This window comes from Vidua chalybeata, chromosome Z (assembly GCF_026979565.1).
Source record: "Vidua chalybeata isolate OUT-0048 chromosome Z, bVidCha1 merged haplotype, whole genome shotgun sequence".
NCBI classification, from domain to species: domain Eukaryota; kingdom Metazoa; phylum Chordata; class Aves; order Passeriformes; family Viduidae; genus Vidua; species Vidua chalybeata.
In genome coordinates this window covers 19673630-19697207 of record NC_071570.1, presented here as the reverse complement: position 1 = coordinate 19697207, position 23578 = coordinate 19673630, and the positions used below count along the sequence as shown (strand labels likewise).

General features: G+C 38.1%; 1 protein-coding gene across 1 annotated transcript; it reads left to right on the top strand.

Moving 5' to 3' along the window:
• The first annotated feature begins 1734 nt into the window (after positions 1-1734).
• On the top strand, positions 1735-21751 carry LURAP1L (leucine rich adaptor protein 1 like). Its single transcript, XM_053932107.1, has 2 exons — positions 1735-2105; positions 21009-21751. The coding sequence occupies exons 1-2, from the start codon at positions 1908-1910 to the stop codon at positions 21381-21383; spliced, it is 573 nt and encodes a 190-aa protein (XP_053788082.1). The 5' UTR covers positions 1735-1907; the 3' UTR covers positions 21384-21751.
• The last annotated feature ends 1827 nt before the right edge of the window (positions 21752-23578 follow it).

Below are 23578 nucleotides of genomic sequence, written 5' to 3'. Positions count from 1 at the left end.
GTGTTATCAAGAGAGTGGTTGGCCACTGAAACAGGTTTCCCAGGGAACTGGTCACAGCACCAAGCTGTCAGAGTCCAAGGAGTGGTCTGGATGATGATCTTAATAATATGGTTTAGGTAGTCCTGCAAGGAGCAGGGCATCGGATTAGATGATCTTTATGGATCCCTTATAAGTTAGGACACTTTATTATTCTAAAATGAGGACAGAGGATCTGTCCCATGAGACAAAAATGGAATCTACATGTTTTCTGGTTTTGTTACACTCACTTTGTTTACTTAAAGAGGAACCTGTTTCCTTGAAACACTTACCAGTTTAGCAAAGCTGGCAACCTTGAATATTTAACAAGGTGACTGCAACATAAGCATATATTTTAATCTCTGTAATTCAAAACTATACCCAGTAACTTGCTAGCTGCTATACTAATGCAAGGCCAGTGGAAGGTAAGAATCAGGCCATTAGATGGTAAAGCATAAATTCATGAATGCATAGGGTACATTATGTAGTTTACTTTTTGGATGTTGTTTGTAAGTCCTTATTAAAAGGACTTATTTTCATTATTTTTAGATTATTTAGAGTAGGATTTGGGTAAATTTTTTATCACTGAAAAACCTTTTCTTCAAACTAGCATAAATTCTTTGTATTATTTTTCTTCCATTTTCATTTTTAAAAGCTTGATAATTCAGGTAAACTGAAATATTTAAAGAAAAATAGTATTTCAGAATTTTTCTTAAGTTTCTTCAAACAGAAAGTCTGAATACAGTTGAATCATGACCTTTTTTCTAGGATGCTGCTTGTTGAAGAAAGGAGATCTACAGTTCAATGTTACAACAACAGTCATGTAAACTTCAAATTTTGCTTAACAAGGTGTTCATAGCTCAGAGAGGAAGAATTTCAATGTGATCCCTACTAATTTACAGAATGGCATAAATCAATATTAACATTAGATTATATAGACACTAGTCTGTAAATATCATTATATTAAAATAGAAATTCAGTAAATATTTGGGGGTGGTGGCAGTAAGAAGGAAGATTCTTATTAGTGAGTGACTGGCCTCACTTTCTCAACTCCCTTGACATGTGTCAGGTGTAGCTTCACAGATACAGCTATTCATACTTTAGTGCCTAAAATGTTTTTCAGTGCCATGGGACAAGGAGCATCGTGGGACAAGGAGCAACAGGACACATACAGCACTGCTATCTGCACAGCCAAAATTGCCTTGCTATCAGTTGGAGCAACTGACTCAGCTTGCAAGCTTTGCTTCTTAAAGAGGAGAGGGACAAAAAAAAAATATTAAGAGGAATGCACTTGCTTGCAATATTCCTTTCCTTTTCCTTTTCCTTTTCCTTTTCCTTTTCCTTTTCCTTTTCCTTTTCCTTTTCGTTTTATTGTCGCCTCTCTTCTCCCTCCCCCCTGGCTGTCCCCGAGGGACACGTTGTTCCCGAGGCCCTTGCAGGCCGGGTGGCGCGGTCCCCGCCGTGCGGGGGCGCCCCGCGGCCGCGGGCGTGCCGCGCCTCTGCGCACAGGCACCGCGGTGGGAGGGCCGCGCCGCGCCGCGCCTCTTCCACCTGCCCGCGGCTTTAAAGTTGCAGCCGGGCGGGACGCGGTATGACTCGGGTCGGTTTGTGCCGGACGCAGCTGCCGGGGCGCGTTACGGTCTCGTACACGAAGCGGGGCCGTTCTTCTCCATCGCCCCTGCCTAGACGCTGTTGCCTTTTCCGACCGACCGAGGAGGGGAAGGGAAGGGCTGGTGCGCCCGGGAGATGCCCATGCCCGCCGCGGGTCCCCCGCGCGGCGCATCCGCCGTCCCCGACGCTGCCGCGGTTCTCTGCTCCTCCGCGCCCCGGCAGCGGCAGGGCGGGCGCGGGTAGTGCCGCCGCTGTCGCCTCGGGCCCCCGCAGGGCGAGCCATGGAGCCCAGCGCCCTCCCTGACCTCCGCGACGTCGAGCAGAAGCTGGGGCGCAAAGTGCCCGAGAGCCTGGCGCGGCCCCTGCGCGAGGAGGAGCTCTCGGCCCGCCCCGCCGCTGCGGCCCCTGGGCCCCGCCGCCGCCGCGCTACCGCCCTGGCCCATCTGGAGACGAAACTTCAGCTCCTGAAGCAGGAGATGGTGAGTAGCCGGACGCCGGCCGCAGCCCTTCCGCAGCGCCGCCTCCCGCTCGGCAGCACCGGCGGCGGCCCGGGACGGGACTGCGCTGCCTGCCCCTGCCGGCCGGCCACCGCGGGAAGGTGGTGCTGCCTGCCCTCGGAGCAGCAGCCAGCAGCCGCCGCGCATCCATCCCCGGTGGGGCCGGGCGGCAGCGACGGCTCTGCTGCCGGCTGGGGAGCGAGGCCGCTCGTTGGTGCGGCGTAGAGCGGGGCACTTGTCGGCTCTTTCCTCGCAACGGGGCAGTTCGTCAGGGACTCGTAGTTGGCTTCTGTTCCTGTCACCATGTTAGAAGTACTGAAAGCTGGAGTATCAATAAGAGAAATAAGGCACTATACCGTTGTTGTAACTGCATTTTCTGCATTGCACCTGTTTCCTGCTCATGGCTAACACGTAAAGACGCACAGGATATTTTCAGGCTGGAAATTTGGCCTGGAATTCAGGGACTTGATTGCTGGAGTTCAGTCGTCAGAGACTTAATTAGTTCCAAACAGGCTGCAGATGATGAAGAGTAATTATTGATAAAACAACTATTTCTACTTTGGTTGAATGGGATATTTTCTTCTGCCAGTGATCTGTGATAGGACTATGCTGTATGTAGTTCAGATCCTCTAACTTGTTTAGTGTCTTAGTGCAGGTGCTTGTCCTACTTTGTATGTCACCATGTCAATAAATTTATTTTGCCATAAAAGGATGCCACAAAACTGGCTTATTTTTTCTAAGATAAACCAAAAGGAACTCTTTGCAAGCAAGTGACTAAATGATTAGTGATAACTCAGCAGATATGATCTTGACCATGGAGGGCACCTCAGCTATGTGAGCATAGATAGCTTCCATTTTTATTAATGTGGGTTATGTAAAGTCCCAAAAGACACTTTTAGTAGCAGTTCCACAGCTCCTGCCACTAAGCTTAATTGAAAATGGGATTAAATTTGTTTGGGTTGGGATGGGGATTTTTCTGGCAACGTGTTGAGATAACTTTATGCAACAATCTTGGAACTTAGCCATTTACAGCCAATAAATCAATATCATTCTATGTGAACAAGTTCAGTGCCATACCACAAGTCCCTCTACACTGCTATATATAGGTACATAGTTGTGTGGGTTAGTAAGGGTTTTTAAAGAATAAGTGTGCTGGGCAAAAAGGGGAAGAGAATGGATATTCTGAGAGTTAATAGCCAAGATGGTAATGTTAATCTTGAGGTGTAACTTAGAAATTACACCTGGTGTTGTATGGCTTCATATTATTTAAGAGATTGCCACAAATCAAACTATCAGTGTATACTGTGGAGATCTTTTAGCCACCTTTCAGTACCTAGACTGGGCCAAACAAGAAAGCTGGAGAGAAGGACTTTTGACAGCAGCATGGAGTGACAGGATGAGGGGGAACAGCTTTGAACTGTTAGAGGGTAGATGCAGAGGTATTGGGAAGGAGTTGTTTACTCAGAGGGTAGTGGGGCACTGGGACAGGCTGCCTGAGAGACATTGTGAGTGCTTTTCTGCTTGTCATTTGGAAAGTGTCCCTGCCCCTGGCAGGGAGGTTGGACCTTTAGTGTCACTTCCAACCAAAGCTATTCTGTGATTCTATAATTTTAGGGTAACGATCACTGGGAATTTCAGTTTTAATATTGAGTAAGACACTGTCTGCTTATCTCATGCTTATTTTTTAATTTTAAGCTTGCATGACAGTAATAAAATGACCTCCAGGTAGCTTATACATGAGATATTAGACTACAAAGGAAGTAAATAAGGTAGCCAGAGTTTTTGACAGAGCATGACTTCGTGTCAAGACAACTAGGCCTATTAAGGGAGGGGGACCTGAGTGAATTGCCCATATCACCTTTTCCTTTCAAGCTGGTCTCTTCACTTACTTCACACTTGCAAATTTCATGTCCCACTCTTTCTTTTGCCTCTTCCTCTCTGCATCCTCTTCTCTCTTTTCTCTCCCTGCCATAAGCACAAACATGTTTTAGTCCCTCTCCTGTTTTTTGTCACTTCAGTGACTGACTTTTCTTATCTGAACTAATTTCTCATGCTGAGTAAGAGGAGTTAAGTTACAATGCTTTTACCATTTCTGGTCTGTATATGCCCATTAAACCACCAGTACAATGACTTGACTGTGAAGTATTGATACCCTGTCTATACATTTCCCATGCTTTCAGTTGTCTTCTGTAATCCAGACTGCGAAAGTGAACTACCTTCCTGGATTTTTTTTCTCTAGTCTCTGGCATCTTCAGGATTTTCCTCAACCCCTAGGGTTTCTTCAGCTTCTTAATATGTCACTTTCCCCTGTGCAGTTTTCTTAGTGGACATATTTTATAAATTTAAGAACAATATCAGGTAAAAATTGTGGTTACTTTCTATGTTTCTTTCCTCTTTTTTACTGCATATAATTTCTAAAATGCAGCTAAAACATCTATTTTCTTATTTCACGTCTCTTTCTAATGCTTTATTCTTTGGCTTTGCTGCAAGGCATAGGAGGTCTTGGACATCTATAGCTGCTGCAGTAGTAAACATGCAAAAAATGGAAACAACTAGAAAACCAAGTGTCATGTGTTCACCTTTCTTTTTTCGAGTTGTACAATGATGGCAGGTTCTACAACTTATTCACTGAATTTTGGATAGACCTACCTCTGTGTTTGCTACTTACTCATTCCAGACTTGAGACAAACTTTTTGTAAACATAAAAACCCCAAGGTTATTCTTCTTTTCTAGTGGTATATAAAAAAAGACAATGTTTGACTTGGAAATGCTAGTTTTGACTGTGAACTACAGTACTTGAAAAATAGGTGGGGTGTTTGTGACAACTGTCCATCTGCTGGGTGAAAGACTTGAGGCTTTCCCTTTACTCTTTCAGATTCTTTTGCAGTTCGAAATGGTTCTTTTTACCTCAAGCCTGATTTTGCTAATGGCCACTTGAAATCACACACAGAGCACACAGGGAATCATTCTTGAAATACGAAACTACTTGGCCAGGTTTACTTACCTTTTCTTATCCTCTGTTTTCCCATGAAGGCCATGATGGAGACTACATTGGATCCTGAAAACCTTTGAGTTATACGACCATAAATTAGAGAACAACCAAGATGTAATTGCCAGCGTGGGTCAAAACACTGTGCTCTGGTCAAACTTAGTTGGAATGAATACCTCCCACTATCTGACCCTTGATTCAGTGTGAAATTTGTCACTATTAAAATCTTTATTCATATGGTCTTTTAGGTGGAATGTTCCACTGGGGAGTTGAACATAAACCCTTATACTTATAGCTGCATTCTTTTTTCTAGTGTACCATGCTCCTGAGGACACCATTCAATATGTGCACCTTCACTGCAGTAAATAATTTGTGAGTCTCATTCTGCAGCCTGAAATGATACTGCTTGTAAAACCTCATTTCTCCTTCACAAGTTCTGGGGTTACTCAAAGGGAGATTTTCTTTAACACTCAAAGAAAGAGATTGGGTGGGGTTTTTTTCCTTTTAATTCAAACATTTCCTAAATCAACACTTTAATGCCTCTTTGCAAGTTAGAAATTTAAAGACCGTATAGCCTGTGTTACATACAAAAATTTTATAAAATGTTTTACATAAAAATATTTAAGGCAGAAAAGATAAGCTGTGTCTTGGAAGTGAGGGGTGGATGGCAATGCTGGGACTTTTAATGAGATTCCTTCCAGTGAGCATTGTTAAGAATCAAATTTTGTTAGTGAGTCTGAACATCCAGCTGGGTATAATGAGTGCAGCAGTTTTTAGACTGAAGGATAAATAATCCTATTTTCAAGGAGCTGAGCATGCTAAAGCCATTTAAGATAGAGGAATATTCCTCATGCCAAGTCATTAGTTGAGTTTTCTTCTCCTTTGTTCTCCTAGTTCAATATTAGTATAACTATTTTTTAAAGACAATTAACATTGATCCCTGACAAAATGAAACTGGAATTAAGGCAAATGTGATTATTACAATGGCAATCCTTCTTGGTGTTTTCAATGGTTTAGTTTGTCTTGTTTTCTTTATGCTTTTTTATTGGTTTTGGTTTTTTTTTTTAACTATCCCTAGCACATTAATGAAGGTTCAGGTTGGAGGACAGAGCTGTTGTAACCATATTCTACCAGCTCTAGCGAGTCTGACAAACTTAATATTTGCTCAGATTTATTAGACCCACAGTTGTGGAGGATCTGCATTTATTAGTTTCTTTGAAGGACTGATTTTAAAAAATCTACAACTGTGACTTGAAATATCTCTTTAACCCATGCTGTAGGTGCAGGCTGCTACATTAACTATTTTGTAGGATAACGTCAGTTGTCTTAACTGAAGCCAAGATCTGGCTTCAGTGTGTCTCATCAGCAATACTAAGCTGTGTATCAGATGCTGGTTTTCGGTTAGATTAATTGTAACTTTTGCTTAAAAACTTGACTGAAGATAAAATCTTAAATATAAAATTACTATGCAGGTGAGTCTGATTAACCTTTGTTTCTTAATGAGCCATTATTCAGTGAATCCCTGAAGTGAGGCTCTTAGACAAAAAGAAGGCATACAGAAATAGAAACTAACTTGTTTCTCCAGATCCTCCTGAAGTTCACTGAGAAAGGGGTTAATCCTGTATCTTGCTAGCAAGTTCTCTCCATATCCTCCAATTTGCATGATGTAGTAGAGGAGTTTGTAATTTTTGCATATAATGCAGATTGAGCAGTGATCATAACAGTGACTCATGTTACAATGGTGTTGTAGGTTAATCCTTAGGGAAAATAATCAAATCTAATAAGGAAAAAAATACAACTTAATTACAGTGCCAGAACTTTGCCAAGTTTTCCATCTTTTCAGATCATCTCTGGTAGGATGAGTTGACCAAGGTTATTTAAATCAATGCATATTTAAACATATGTTTTGACTGGCAAATCTCACTCATGCCTGGCAGAAGGATTTGAATTGTAGAGTTTATGTCTGTTCTTACTCAGCTTTAGCTGCTGCATGGCCAAGAGTCTATGAAACCTTGGTGTTACCTTAGCAAGTAGCACAAGTGTGAGATACTTCAGTACACATGCATCTGTCTGGTGTGAATCATCACAGCAGCATCAGGAATACTAAAGTCAAGACTTCAGTTAGACTGCCCGTGTACTGTGAGACTTTTGCCAGCTTTTTTTTTCAGAGAATATGTATTATAATTTCATGATTCCTTCCTGATTACTTTTCCAAGAGTAGAACCATTAAAGTTGATTTTTTAAGTCTGATTCCTGACATTTTGTAATGAAATTTTGTGAATACTAAACCACTTCTGCAGAGAGTTGTACAGTTTATGATAACTTTTAACAAATAGATTATAACCTGTTTGATGAAATCATCATAACAGCATGGCTTTCATAGAATGCCCTGGGTGGAAGGGCTATTTCATAAAGGGACTTTAGAAGACCATCTGGTTTCACCTTTAGAAGGAAAGAGAGTCTGGGTGACATTGTCAATCACCCTGTCCATCTTGAAAACCTCAGCTGTGTAACTGGGGAGGTTGATTGCCTTAAATCATTCTTGGGATTGATTGCCTTCACTGAAAAATGTTGAGCTCATATTAAGGTGAAACTTCTCCTGGTCCTCTTTGTATCAGCCCAAATTACTGGAATGCTGTGAGGAGATACTTCTATCCCCAAGACTTCTCTAGGGAGAAAAGACCTACCTCCTTAAGTCTTTCCTCCTACGGCAGATTTTCCAGCCTTTTGATCATCGTAATTTTGTGTGAATGCTTTATTTTATGTGGTTACTTATGGCAACAACAAATTAAAATTATCTTTTGTGTATGAGCAGGAAAAACTTGAAATGCACAATACCAAATATATATATTAAGCAGAGGTGATTGCCAACAAGTGCTTTTCTACTCTTCAATACTTTCTTTTTCCTAACAGCAAATAGTAAAAGAAAAAGAATGGATTTTCAATTCATATTTTAAAGGTTACTAGATTATTTGTCTGTTCTCTACCCTCAAGGTCAAAACCTAGTAAACTTTCCACAGGGGATGTGTTTATTTTCCATGTGTTTCATTTCTGTCCATGTCCTGGAAGGAAGGCTGGTTACTGGAATCTGAAGCAAATGGAGATGAAGTTACAGGAGTAAAAAGACAGAGGATCTGAGCTGTTGAAAAGCAATTGGAATTCAATTAAATTGAGTACAATTTCTCTGATGGATTTAATTTGCATTTATAAACATGGAAGTTATGCTTACTGTATGTAAGCAGTTCCAAAAGATGCTTCTCAATTTACTGTTTGTAAAGATGACGAGCTCTGATCATAAAATTACAAGACAAGTCATAATAAAAGGAAAACTTTTTTGTTGTGAAGACAGACTCATAACCTTTGCTATCCAGTCTTACTCCCATAGATGTGACTTCTAATTATATGCTTTTTCCTGTGGTGGAAATCTTAGTGGTAGGTAGCTGGAAGCTGCTCTAATTTGGAGGGTGACCAAAACACACCCAGAGGGTCCATAAGCCATCTTGTATTGCATAGTTCAACCTTTCAAGCTTTTTCAAATCTAAAAGTATATTGGGACAGTAATTTATTTCACAAGTCACTTGTTCTGTGTTTCAGTGCTGAGTCCCTCTGGTGCCTGCCTGCAGATGAATGTGTGGAATAAAATGTGTCTGAGAATCCCCCTCTTTGAAGTAGCTCTCAAGGAGGTTTCTCTTCTGTCATAGAAGAAGATAAGGAAGGACAATAGAGATTATATATATGTCAGGTATATAAGTGTATAAAGTCAACTACTCCATTTTTTCAGGATATGCAAACTTGCCTACAGCTTCCATAAACATGGAAAAGAGCATACTGGCACACCAATGCAATGCTGGCCTCAGCAATCCAATCCTTGTCTATCCCCACCAACCTAGCTGTTCTTAACACTTACAATTTGTCAAGAGAATGGTATGGCACATTTCTTAATTAACTGTAAACACAAACTAGCTAAGATGCCAGAGAAGTTATCCAAATGTTTCATTTGCCATGCTGTACAATAAACTCCTCTCAATGCTGTATGACCCTGGTGGATGCAGTGCCAGATGAAGTGAAAGCACTTAGTGACTTTAAAGCAATGGTAAATTGCTATTTAACTACTGGGGGTTTCAGATTCTATAAACACTTCACTGGCATAATTTATGATTTTGTTTGCTGCTGTTAGATATCAGCTGCATTCATGACTTAAATGCTGCCAAAAGAAGAGCCATTTTACTGCATTCTGGTTTAGCTATGAACCCTGTCTCTTTATAGGTACAGAAGGAAACACAGCTAAGAACTATAATGCAACGAGTGTTTACAAGCTCACACATTTTTACCCCAAGATAGAAAAGAACAGAACAGTTTGGTTGCTTTGTATTTTTTTTTTTCATCCTACAGGATTTCCATTGGTTTAAAGAAGTGTTGTAATTGAGGTATTTGCACTGCTCCTGTTAGCTCAGACACTTGTTTATGAGCTATAGCAAGCATTGGACATTACTTTCTTAACATTCAGTTTAAAAGACTTTTTATTTTAAAAACTTCAGACTCAGACCTTGATCCTTCCAATAATTATAAATTACTAGGAAAAAAAAACATCCTGACACCAAGGAGGAAACGGAAGCATTTCTGTGGAAGGAGGAATAAGATCTGTACTGTTTAGCCACTTCTTTAGAAAACTAGTGAAAATTATGTAGACAGGCTTCTATTCGGTCCTGGTAAGGCCATATCTGGTGTGCTGTGTGGGGATCCATTTTGGCCTTTCCAGTTTAAGACAAGGAACTACTGGAGAGCTGGTCCAGCAGAGGACAATAAACATGAGTAGGGGTCTGGAGCATCATCTCTCTTATGAAGAAAGACTGAAGAAACTGGGCCAGTTTAGCCTGGAGAAGAGACAGCTAAACAGGGATGTACCAATGTCTTAAGGGTGGCTGTCAAGAAGTTGGGACTAGACTCTCTTCAGTGGTGCCCAGTGACAGGACAAGGGACAATGAGCACAAACTGAAATACAGGAGGTTCCATCCAAATATAAGGAAAAGCTTTTTTACTTTGAGGATGACTGAGCACTGGAACAGGCTGCCCAGAGAGGTTGTAGAGTCTGCCTTTCTTGAAATTTTTAAAACCTGCCTGGATTGGATCCTGTTGAACTTGCCTTAGCAGTGATGTGGCATTAGATCAGAGGTTTTTTCCAAACTCAACTCTCCTGTGACTCTCTGATTCTGAAAATCAATCTATCTATCTATCTATCTATCTATCTATCTATCTATCTATCTATCTATCTTACCTACCTACCTACCTACTTACCTATCTTGCCTGGAATGAGATTAATATGTACCTTTATAAGTGTGCCTGGAAAGGCCACATTGAAAGGCTGGAACATCTTTTGGAGTTTGGCAGCTAATACAGATCATTTTCTTTGTTAGACAAAGTCAAATGGTGCATGTTTAGAACAAAGTGCTTAATAATGAAACAGTGACAATGTAGGGGGTTTAGGTTGGTTTTTGGTATTGAAGAATCCTTTTCATGGGCAGGAAGGTTTCCTGACTAAAGGGATTTAGATGTGCCTGCACAAAAACATGACAACTTGGAGAAGTCATTCAAGGAGTCATTGTAAGCTTTAGACTATTTTTCTAGTCTTCTTGAAATTATACAGCTATGAGAGAACCAAATATGAAGACAGAATAAATTTTATAGGACTTATCCTGTTCTGTGACTTCAACTACAATTTGCCTTCACAGGGCTGTTTCAACCACTGTGATTAATGGCTTGTCCACATGTCTTGGCAGAATTGTGCAGTGCACTGAAATATTTTTATTTCAAGTGGTGTTGTGTGGCAAGATTCTAGTGTTACAGGGTTTGTAGTAGAAAACTGTAAATCCTGCTACAGCAGAGAGAGGAGAAAGCCTCTTTGCAAGAGAAGAGCATTACTACTAGCATACCAAATAATAGTGATATTCTTCAAAGGCCTGTGGAATTTACATCCTCCTTTGTTACCACCTGTCACTGGTTGCTGTGACTGAGGCAGGGAAATGAAGGCAGGTTGCTGTTTTCCCCGTAGCCAGATGAGGTTGCCATCTGTGATGATAACTTCATAAAGCTGCTTAGGCATTCACCAGTGCAGAGCATCAGTCCACGCATTTCAGACAAGAAAGAAAATGCAACCAAAGAAACACTATGATCTTTAATATTTGTAATGTTTTTCCTTCACTTTAATTAATTTGTACTCTGGTGAAGTTTAATAACAAGATTTCTCCAGAAGAGCTGTTACTAGCTCTTTTCAAATACAACCAAACTTCTCTAGTCCAAATCTGCTGTGTTTTCCTTGACTAGTTCTCTCTTTACCCAGGTTACCCTTGATTATTCAGAAAGGCCATATTTGTCTTTTCCTAGCCATGTTTTGCAAGTCTTGCACCTTATTTTCCCTCTCCAACTGGCTTAGTAGCTAGTACTTCCTCATAGAAGAAGAAATGAGAAATGCAAGCAATGACCTTGACTCCTTCTAAAGCTACTCATACATCTGATAACTGCATTGACAGCTATGATTAATATCCTTTGCTGACCTAGAATCACACCACAATGCCCCCATGCTCTTCTATGTAGAAATCTTTGCTAAGAACAGGTTTAAGTATAAAAAGAGCAATATGACATGAGCAAGAGTTGTTTAGGAGAAGCTGAGGACTGCACTATATGGTGTGGATTATAGTTATTGATCAGAGAAGGTATCAAATAATGTGGAAAGAAAATGTTACCTAGAGTGCCTGGTCTTGCCTTGTAGTTTATAGTTCATGACTGGTTACTCTTACTACCTTCTCACTTCCTGGCCTGGAAGTATAAGATGTGTGTTTATTTAATTGTTAATATTCATTGATAATCACACCTTGTGACTGGAATGAATTGCCTTGATGTGTTCTGTGGGAAACAAAGGGGTCTGTGGGTTTTTGAGCCAAAAGGGCTCAAAAGATACAGCTGGTGTAGTTCTGAACAGCCTGCTCAGCTCGTTGTGCTGGCCAATTTCAGTATTTCAGCTTGCTAGAAATGGTTGTAGCCTGTTTGCTCCTTGATTTTTATTCTATAGATCCCAGATGCAGGTTAGCTGCTAGCTGTTTGGTACCTTCTTAGTGGATGAGAAAGAACTAAATTACTTGGGTTTTTTTGTAGATAAATGGAAGTTTAAAAGGGTGTTTTTGTTTCAAAGACTCAAAATAGGCAATTTCATGTTACCTAAAGACCTCAAACTTGCTAGTACTTTCAGAGAGCTATAAAGACTGTGCAGGGACCATATTTTAGGAGAATGGTAATTACAGCACTAAGGAGATTTGGATGAGGAAAAATTAAGCTGAATTTGAAAGACATGGAACTTCAAATAGGTCACAAAGTGAACATAAAACAAAACCCCTTATTTTTTAAGATACTGACTCATTTTTAATCAAAAATTCAGCATGGAAACATAACACTCATAATGTTTTAATAGGGGAAGAATTCCAGTTATCAGCAAATCAGTTTCTGGGACTACTAAAGCATTTTTAGGAGCACATGTGATAATTTATAATACCAAGGCTGTCTTGAAGTTCTTTTTTTATTTTTTATCCAGATAAACCTTCAGTAAATAAGACTGCAAGTTGCCTTTAGTAGAGATTTGATTGTTGGATTAAAACTATGCTTTCAATAGGATATACACCATCTCCAGGATCACAGAATTGTTTCAAACAGAATTCCATTTTGAATTCTGGGGAGATTCAGGCAAAGATTTTCTTTTTTAATTGTATGTGTCTCTTTTTTTTTTTTTTTTTTTTTTTTGGCTTTAAAATGTTTTCAAACTTTGCTGTTATCTCTATAAAGGCAGTATTTTCAAACTTTGCATATACCTGTAAGCAAACCCTATTATCTTCTTTTATTTTAATTATATGCTTTTGAGTATATTTCCACAGTGCCAGTATTAAAAGTAATAAATTTTGAACAGGTATGGAATGGTTATTACATTATTTAATTTTTTTGCATAGTGTTTCTAAGACTATGTTTTGGTCAGGACAAACATAAATGAGGCAGAGAGTGAAATTCAAAAAAAGAAATTACATATGTTCTTGAGCCCCAGTGCTATCCCATGTTGATCAGAAGACACATGCAGTCCTGCATTGTGGCTGGTGTCTAGAGCACTTCATAATGATGCTGTGATCGTCCATCTGCTGTGTAATGCTTTCTGACACCCACAGCCAAATATTACAGCTTCATATTGACCTGAATGTTTGCAATAGAGTTATCTTGTCTGTCAACAAATGTGGGTCTATATTATGGATTTTTCTGGACATGTTCACATTTGTAATAGTAGATACATTTCTAAGGTCAGATGATTCTTTTTTGACAGTAGTTTGAGATATTTAGAAACATTCAGTAAAACCTTCCAGCAGCATTAGAAGTTTTTCCTCTTTGCAAATCCCTACATTTTCTCATTGCTTTCTTTCATGTTAATTCAACTAAACTTTAAAAGCGTCAGGATTTTCCTGTTATATTTTTCATCCTCCTGTGATGGGATGTTTCTCTTTTTGAATTCTGTGGTACTTCCATTTATTTAAAGAGCTTATTTAACATTTGTTTTATTTGGACAGGAGGTGTATAAGAAATAAGAATGTAATTAATTAACTTTTTTTTTCCTTCTACTTGCTCTCAGTTTTATGTCATGATTCCTTTTGACAGTCATTGTCATATCTACTTAGGAGATACTTAAATAGATTCGTCTTTTTCACACCAAAATTAAGAGATGGCCAAAAAACTAAAGCAAAAAAAATAAAAATATACTTTTCCCCCTGGGCGTTTTTTGTTGCACTTAAGCATACAAGATACCTCAAACACTATGATGTTAAAAGAAAAAATATATCCTACTGATAAATGATTCATCCTAATCATTGGTATGTTATTATCAAAGGTATTAATGCACTTGGCAGGCTGCCTACACATACTCCCCAGACAAGGACCATGCATCTTTCAAGGCAGTGAAAAAAGGCCTTGAGATTCACCTTTTCTATTTTTTCAGAGAGAATATAACTAAACAATTGCACAGCTTGGTGGTATGTATTTTCCTGTTGAGTATAAGGGAAACAATTAGCATGCATAAAATTAAAATATTAAAATAGAGAAGTATAAGTCGCCAATACTGTAATATCCTGTATCAGACCATATTAACATAATATTTTGTTCATATATTTGCAAGAAACGTCCTTGAAACCTGCTCATTGAGTTATTTACTCTCATTGCCTACTGAACTAACTTGCTGTCTCATGAAGCTGCTCTGCTTCCTAATTATTCTGGTGTATTCTCCTGTATTATTCCGGTGGTGGCTCAGACCTGACTTGCCCACTTCCTTACTTTAAGTAATGGATTGGGAAGCTCTCCTTACAGTAAAATCCTTTTGTGGCTGATATGGAATCACAAGGTCTCTCCTTTTCCTTCCTAATTAAAAGTTACTGTGCTTAGAGCTGTGTTATGTGGCTGCCGAATTTTACAGACAGACCTGTGGAAATATTTATTGTGAGGACTTGGTGAAGGATTGCAGTGGAAATGCAGGAATTTGAAGCAGGACAATGACTAGGCTAGAGCCTCTGTTTGAAGTAGCTAAGGGTGAAGACAGAAACTGAAAATTCAATGGCTACTCAATTTATGAGCAGCTGGGAGTTCAACAATTGTAATGAATGCTACCTAAAAAATATGATATGAGGGTTTTAACAAATTTGGAATCTTCAGTAGATGCAAGATTATAAACAATCTCTTGCAAAATAAGTCAAAAATTAAGTGATCAAAACTTCCATGGTCTGCCACAATATTTTTATTGTGACTCATTTATGGAAGTACAGCTGAGAAAGATCAGTGTAACTTACTTTGCAGAAAGAAAGTAGATCAGTGAACCATAACTAAAAATGAACAATGGATCACAAAAATTTAGCTTTTGTATATATATGTAGCTTTTTAATGTGCTTTTTTATGTGCTCCCTCTGAAGCTCCCTCTTCATTGTCTGAAGTTTACCACAAGCCTAAAAATCAGGAGAAAATAAATGGGAAAATTAAACAGCAATACATTGTATACACAAGTCCATGCTAAAAGAAACAAGATGCAGAAAAAGCTGTTGATGTGCATTTATCACTATTGACTGAAATTTAATTTAGCTTAGCTCAATATGAGTTAAATCACAGTCAGAGACAGAAGGCATAATGATAAACATTACAGCACCTACCTTGACTCCAACAGTCTCATCCTCTTCCAGGCTTTAGTCCACATCTCCATTGTTTTGAGAGAGCTTATATAGTGTTTCAGTCAGGCTGGTTGGGTTAGCTTGAATTGTTGTGGTTTCTGAATTTACCACAGTTAGTTGGCTTTGCTGTGGAGTGCATGTGGCACATTCCCACAATCAGTTACTGTTCCTCTGGTCCACAGAAGATGCCTTCCAGTTAATGACAGTAAACTTGTCTTCTTACTCTCTGTCACGTAAAACTCCCTTCATTTTTAACAGGAGATGATGAAGATTCAAATTCAGGAGAAGTTCAAATTCAGAAGTCAGCCTAGGCATTCTAATTTTTTTTTCATCTTGATCCAGAAATACCATTGCCTTAAAGCAGCATAATTATATGAAGAAACCAATGCAAACATCTTGAATCAGTGAGACAATTTAGAAGCAGGCAAGAAGTTTAAAGACATGCGCATGCATATGTTTTAATTTAAATAGGATGTAGCTGCTGCACAGCCTATAAAGCTGTTGTAGTATTACTTTCAGCTTGCTTACCTTCAAATGGCATGCTTCATGCTTTGAGATGGAGGCTTATAAACAAATCCTGTGTGTGTCTCCAGACTTATCCCTGTTGTAAACATGTTAACTTGGTGACTCCAGTTAAATAACACTTGAATTCACATATTATGAATTTTGGATTTTGAATAAATTGCTTATGGTATTTTAGCTTGTTATGGTCTCACTGAATTAGTCAATGAGGTTTTATTGACCAGTTTTTTATCCTTATATATCTTCTTACTATATTTGTATCTTGAGTAAACTTAAGTAATTGCCAACCACTGTTTTATTTTCCTCACCCTCATCTTTTGCCTTATAAATTAATTTCCTTAGTTACTTTAAAACTTGTTATTCAGTGTTTGTAATAGTAAAAGTAACACCAGAAGAAAATGGAATATGGTTAGCTTTTTTCAGAAGAGACATCTCAGAGTGCAAAACAAATTATTATTTGGACACTGATTGTTAGATGTTTTGTAATTGCATCTGGAATTAATTGATGGAATTTACTATTATATTAAAAGCTGAGGTAATCTCCCTTTTAAAAATTAAAAGGGACGTAGGCATAGTTGGCAAGCTCATCATCCTGAATGATAAGGCAAATAGAAAAAATTCAATAGGAAAGCAGAAAGCTATGTGACACATCCTAGGAAATGGAAACAATAGTATCACTAATACTCCTGAACCATAGTGGTTATGCACACCTGTTTAGTATGGAACAGTTCTACTGGTTTGAAATTCTGTTTGTAAAAAGTGTGATGGAGATGGGTGTGGTAGTGTTTAGCAACAGATGGAATTGGCTGCAGTTAGTTTCATCTAACCCCTCCTCATGTTTGTTACCTTCTGCAAGACTTCCCAGGCCTGAACCTCTGAGGGGCTTTCCCGGGAGTACTGTATTTTGCTACTGTTTCCATCGACTTCCGCTTATTGTGGAATTTGTGTCCAAACTCAAGATGTTTTAGATCACAGATTCTAGAGCAGCTAACCCTAGATTCATTTTGAGATTCTGTGCAGAGCAGAGCTTCTGATCTGAGTGACTTAAATAGCTCCCTGAATCCATTAAGTTGTAAGTATAAGATTTTGTCTATTGTGAGGACTTACATCACTGTGCTCTGACTAAAATATTTATCCTGAGAAAAATATTTTATTATTTAGGTTCCATTAATTATTTTCCTTTTACTAGTAGACTCTTTATGGCACAGAACATAAAAGTTTTGAGAAAAAATGAACCTGGAATGATTTAAATAAACTTAGGGTTATATTTTTCTCAAACCACGTTTTATGGTTGCCATTAATATCCCTGCAGAGTTCCTGTAATTAGAAGAAGCAGCATGTGAATCCAGGAATTTAAAAGAAAGTAATGTGCAGGAAGAATCTAGAGTTTCAAACAGCTTTCACAGCTTAGAAAGGTATATTTAACTGTCATTTTAGGTTTGCCATTTCTAGAGGGGAAGGTGACCCACTGTGTTTGGTACTGACTGAAAGCTATGTCTGCAGAACATGCAGCAGCAAAAAAAACAAGGCTGTTTTGCCCAAATTGTGCTTACATATGTGACTTCGATCCAAAAGCTAAGTGATCAATGCACTACTTTGCATGACTGCCAGGAAGCAATAATTGTCTTTGTTAGCAGTCCTGGTCATTAATAGTTTTATTCTAAAAGCAATAACCTAGTCCATCTTTCTCAGAAACAGTGAATTATATTTAAAAAGAGCATGAATATTTGTGTGTCTCTCTGCATATATCTGTATTACACAAAAGCCCTTATGTTTGTATATATATCAATTCTCTTGAACAAACTATGAGTGTTTTACATATTATTACAGAAGACCAAAAGAAAGGAAGAAATATTTTGTTAGAAAAACAAATATGAGAAGGAGGCACAGCCAGGTGTTTAGTCCACCTATTCCTTCCAGATTAAAGTTCTGGTTCTTTCTGAATGCTAATGTGTGCGCTTATGCTACCAGAATGTGTTACTTGAAAGATGCTGTCATTTTAATTTCATTTTTTTTCTCCTGCTGTGACTAGCTCTTAATATTAAACATTTAGTATTCTTCTTGTGATCAGCACTATTGCAAATATACGGAGCAAGACTAAGCAAAAATATAAAAGTTAACTTGTAACAGGAAATTAGTTTTTACTCTCTTGTAGTTTTCTTTATACACCATAAGTTTTTGCTGAGGACTGATCCATAATAACACACACCTTCCCTATGGTGGTCCTGTGCTTTAGCTTTAACTAAAGGACAGCTATAAAAACTGTTCTGAAAAGCCTGTATTAGCTATGATACACTGTTTAGATTGTTCATGAAATGCACGTGTTACTGTGCATAACAAATGGAGCTGTCAAGCATGGTGAGATTTTATTGTGTTTAGTCCTGTTAGCTGAACTGTCTTGGACTGACTTGTTTACTCCAAAAACACTCCAACAACTTCCGAGATAAATGGGTTGCAGCTACATAAATGAGTAAAAACTAATGTGATTATGTCTGTGCTAAAGCACATAAGGAGCAAAAAATGTCATTTTGCCATTTTTGAACTGATGATGAAGTAAACCATATTAAAGAAAGATGACATTTGTTAAACTACTTTTTAATATTTGCTTTAGGAAAAGCACACTCCTGATATGGGAGATTTGGAATTACATGGTAGCTAGGAGGAGGATGATTCTAGTACTCAGGAATGTAAAGAATTGCTTCCATTAGGGTTATTCCACAAAATTGCTGGAGCTGTTGCTGTATTTAGAGAAAAGAAATGATTTCCTGTGAACTGAAGCTGAAATATATGAGATGTCTACTTTATCTAAAAGGGACTGTTTCATTTGAGTCATGTTGGTGCTAGTTCTGTTAAACATTTCCTTAATCAGCCTTTTGGGAAACATGTCTCTGAGCATGTTTATATTCAGCAAGTTGCTGAGGTCTGTAGTTGCATTTGAGAAGTTGGGTAATTTACTGCTTTTGTGACAGTCGAGTTGCCAAGCAAATGGTTTACAGTGATTTATTGGTTAGAGTAGAGGAATTGGCTTGGGCAGGAGAACTACAAAATGGTCAATCTGTTTTCTCACTTCTGAAACAATGATAGATGGGCAATATTGTTAAAACCATGAATGGTAGGTAGAGCTGTTTTGCACAGTTCCAGGTTAGCTGTGTTAAATTTTGTGATACTCGATTCAGAATAATTCAGAAATCATTCTGGGGACTGGGGAAGGAAGCTGGGAATACATATGACGGTTGCTCAGGCAAAGCTTGAAATGTCTTTGCATTGGATTGTTCCTGATCTGTAACTAAGCACGCACCAGCTGCTCACTCACTCTCCTCTCATCTTCCAGTGGGATCAGGGGAGAGATTTAGAAGAACAAAAGTGAGAAAAACTTAGATTGTAATAAAGACAGTTTAAAAATGAAGGAAATAAATTAAATGAACAAGTGATGCAAAGTCGATGACACACCATTATCCCACCAGCACCAGCAGACCAAGACAGCCCCCAGGCAACAGCTGTATAGGAAAGATCAAATGCACAGATTTTATTGCTGGGCACAACATTGTATGGCAAAGAAACATCCATTTGATTAATTCTAGTCAACTGTCCCACCTCTGTCCACTCCAAGCATCTTTCTCAGTCCTAGTCTACCTGCTGAGGGTGCAGAGTGAAAAACAGAAAAGGCCTTGATTGCACTCCCTGCTCAGTAGGAGCTGAAACACTGGAATGCTACTGACATAGTTTGGTCACAGATACAGAGAACAAAACCATAACAGCTGCTAGGAAGAGTCCTAGCTGGGTCCACTACAATCTTCTGCAGTATCTAAGAGAATAAAAATACATTAAAATAATTTTTGAACAACTGTACAGGTCAGTGTCAGTGAAATTTGGGATACTGAGAAGATGGCATTTGAGTATGGAAGGATAGTGTTCAGATTATATTCTTGGCAAAACAAGATACAGTCTTTGCTTCCTGACAATACTCATTCTGTTCCAGTCCATTGTGTATGAACAATACAGGTGCTGTTTTTCTGTACAGTTGTGGACTTGGAGAATTGTATAAAATATCTATTGTCTGATGTAATAGATCTTACTTGCTTTTTCTTTATTTTTCAGTTGAGTGAAGACTTTCAAATTTTCAATATGGCACATAAGGTCTTTTATTCAGATTCAGGGTCTTTTATTCTTCAGATTATTTTTTCCAGTATCTGTGATGTTTCAGACGAAGAGAAGGAAGCTATGAATATAAGCCTTATGTCTCACCTTTACTTGTCAGCTGAAGTGACTTAAAAAGTGGTTTATATAGTTTGCCTGTTAAGGAAAACATTAAGATGGTTAACTCAAATAATCTGTGAAATGCAACACTGTAATATTCCACTGTGCATTACTATTAACATTTCTGTGTGTTTCCATCAACCACCACAATTAGGTGAGAAAGTAGGAGTTTGTTCTTAATGTCCACTTTTTATTTAATTAGCTGTGGTAAATGCTATCCATGTTTATAATACGTGGTTAACTCTGAACTTAATCACTTTCATCTAATATGGGTTTAAATAACTGAAAGTTACAGTTTCAATAAGTTAAAGATTTCAACTCTCAGACATTTATTTAGCAGATTTTCATGTCCACTCAGGAGTAGTGTGAGTAAAAGTTAAATATCCACAAGCTTTTTTCCAAATCATGCACATCTGAAAATTTTAGTTGTCCAATAGCCATAGTAAGGATAACTTGGGGTGAATGCCTAGAAATCTGTAGCTGTAAGTAGCTTAGAGTAAGGGTAAATAGAAATGTATTTGTGTCTTGCTTCTCTGATTAGTGAAAGGCTACCCCCAGGAGTTGTCATAGCAGCTGTGTTTCTCATCTAAACAGTATTGTACCCTTGTGCATACAAGTCTTGCCATTGATTATCAGTCCTGTTAATCGAGTGCTTAGGGAGGCTGACCAGGTTCCCACTTGACCTTAACTGAAAGTATTAGTATAGGTGTACTTTGGGGGCTTTTTGTTTGTTTGCTTGTGAGCTTTTTTTACTAGTTACTGAAATAGATTTGTCCTAGATAGGAAAGTTGGATATTTTTTTTGTGTTTTATTTTAGCCCATTCAAGCCTGCTCTTTGGCTTGATTATGAAAAGAGTAATTTTTTAAATTGCTTTTGCCTTCTAGGTTAATCTCCGAGCCACTGATGTGAAGCTTATGCGCCAGCTCCTGCTCATCAATGAAAGTATTGAATCAATCAAGTGGATGATTGAAGAGAAAGCCATTGCCAGCAGAGGCAGCAGTTTGAGTGGAAGCCTGTGCAGCTTGTTAGAAAGTGAGGAGACATCCCTCCATGGCAGCTGTAACAGTTTACAAGACTGTAGTGATGGACTGGATGGAATATCAGTGGGGAGTTACTTGGACACCTTAGTGGATGATGTCCCTGGTCACCAAACCCCTTCAGACATGGACAAGTTCAGTGATTCTTCTGTCACAGAGGACTCACAGTCTCTACATAAGCATCCCAAAATTGATTCTGATGAGTACTACGGTTTTGGTTAATTAGAACAAGTTCCAGTGGGACACAAATGCACTTGTACTTACTCTTTTTCTTTGCTGCTATTTTATTTTATATGCAAAATCCCAAGGCCTCTTGGAAGGAGAATATAATATGATACTTCAATCTATTGCATAACTCTTCTATTTCTTCTAATGCATATTCTCCTTGATGGGTTGGGCTTGTCTCATCCTCCTCTTCCTCACATTTTCTTAATTTATTGTCACTTTTTTTTTTGTTTTAATTTTTTACAATGCTGTATTTACAAGTCTGCAAAAGTGGTCTAGGAAAAGCTGTATCTTTAAAATGAAACATCAGGGAATAAGTAACAATTTTGTATTTGTTGTTAATAAAACATCTTCTGATAAATATATGTTGTCATAAATTTTCTTGACTACCACATCTGGTCTTTCCAAAGAGACTGTTCTTATTGAGCCTTAAATCTGAATCTTGAAAATACCTCTACAAAATAATTTTCCTTTTCTAAGAAATGAAATTTGATTCTGTTAAGCTGTCTTCATTTGAAATATAAAGTATTTTAAACTTTTCTGTGTGGGGTTTCTTTCATTTTGCAATATTCTCTTGTCTCTAGCCTAATTTTGTTGTTAAATTCTGATTCTAAATTTTTGTGTTTTTTTTTAATTCAGCAGTGTTGCCCTGCTGTCTTTCCTTTCCTGTTTTACAAGTAAGAGTTTGCCTTAACTTTTTTGTGCCTACTAGTGCATTTAAGAGCTGCAGCTAATCAGTTACACTGGAAATAGCTGAGAAGGAAAACAGTAATTGTTGCATGTAGAGCCTCTGTTTTTGAGGCTGCCCTGGTCCCTGCTTTTGTGAAGATTAGGTAGTAGATTTTTCTTTTAAGTCCTTCAGAATCATAGGAAACCCCCCAAGATTTTATCCTTCTACAGGAAGAAGAAAATTAGACTAAAAGAACTAATATTGAACTAGACACTCTAACAGATGATGAATCTATATTTCCAGCATACAAACAGTGAAAGAGGTATTGATACTTACACATCATTTAAGTGTTCTGTTTCACCAAGTTTGACAGTATTCCCATTGCCAGTGAAGGCATGAAATTTCCTCATTAAAGTAGCATTTACTAAGTGTAAGACAGGCTCCTATTTAAAAACTATTGTACATGTTCTGAAGGATTACATGTACATGCAGCAGTTGATATATGTGGATTTGGTTCATTCTGAGATAGTCCAATGAGGTTCTGTTCATTCAAGCCACATTTCCAGGGATCCATCTTGTCCAGTCTTGAGCAACATCGAATGTAAAGAAAAGGTAAAATACCAAGAAATTGAAAGTGGTAATTTGTGCTTTGTGACCAATTCCATCACTTCTCAGTACAGATGTCTGTGTCTCAGAATTAAAAACCAAGATGTATACTTTGCTTTGGTCATCATGATAAAGAATTTGGCAAAAAATATTGACTGGAAATTTAAAATAGATTGTATTATTTTCAGTTATTTTAATCTAGGGAACAGACCTAACTCCCTGATATAAAACTGTGACTCTCTTGAAATTTTTTCTACTTTATTGCTTGGCATGGAAGTTGAACATCAGGAAGTATACACTCTCTAAATCAAATGTGAATGTGCAATATACAGGCTTTACTTCTCCAACTGAGATTTTGAGCAGTAGGCTAATAACATAAATTTTTTTCACTCTGAAGAAAATCAAAGAATATTCTTAACACAGCTTCTCAAGTATCAAAGTGTGCTGAAATTTTTTGAAGGAAAATACAGGCTGTATCTGTCACCTACTCACTCCCAACTGTAACACTGGATAAAGAGTAATTTAATCAGTGATAGATTTATCACATTATGATTTAAAAGTCCATTTAAATGGGAAGCCATGATAGGGAAACAAAAGGCTCCTAGTAGAAGCAGTAAAACAAGAGCTGTATGTGATTAGAAGCTTTTATTTCTCTATATCTCTTGACTGGAAGTGAGGAAAGAGTACAAGTGCCAAAACAAAGATGTCAAAAGACTGCTAGAAGGAAACAAAGTGTTTCCAGGTGTTGTGATTCTGATATCCAAGAGCATGAACACCTTGATTTTGATTTTTGAAACATAAAAGCTTCAAAGATTTAGAGTGACTTGTATTTGTTAATTGGAATTAACAGGATTTCATTGTCAAAAGATAATGATATACTCTTGGCTTGCCACTTAAAGATAGACCATTAAATTTG

What these genes read in the sequence shown, in the direction of transcription:
- LURAP1L (XM_053932107.1), top strand. Translation starts at nt 1,908, where the DNA reads ATGGAGCCCAGCGCCCTCCCTGACCTCCGCGACGTCGAGCAGAAGCTG. An exon ending in AGCTCCTGAAGCAGGAGATG is followed by an intron (nt 2,106 to 21,008) that starts GTGAGTAGCCGG and finishes TTTGCCTTCTAG; the next exon opens with GTTAATCTCCGAGCCACTGA.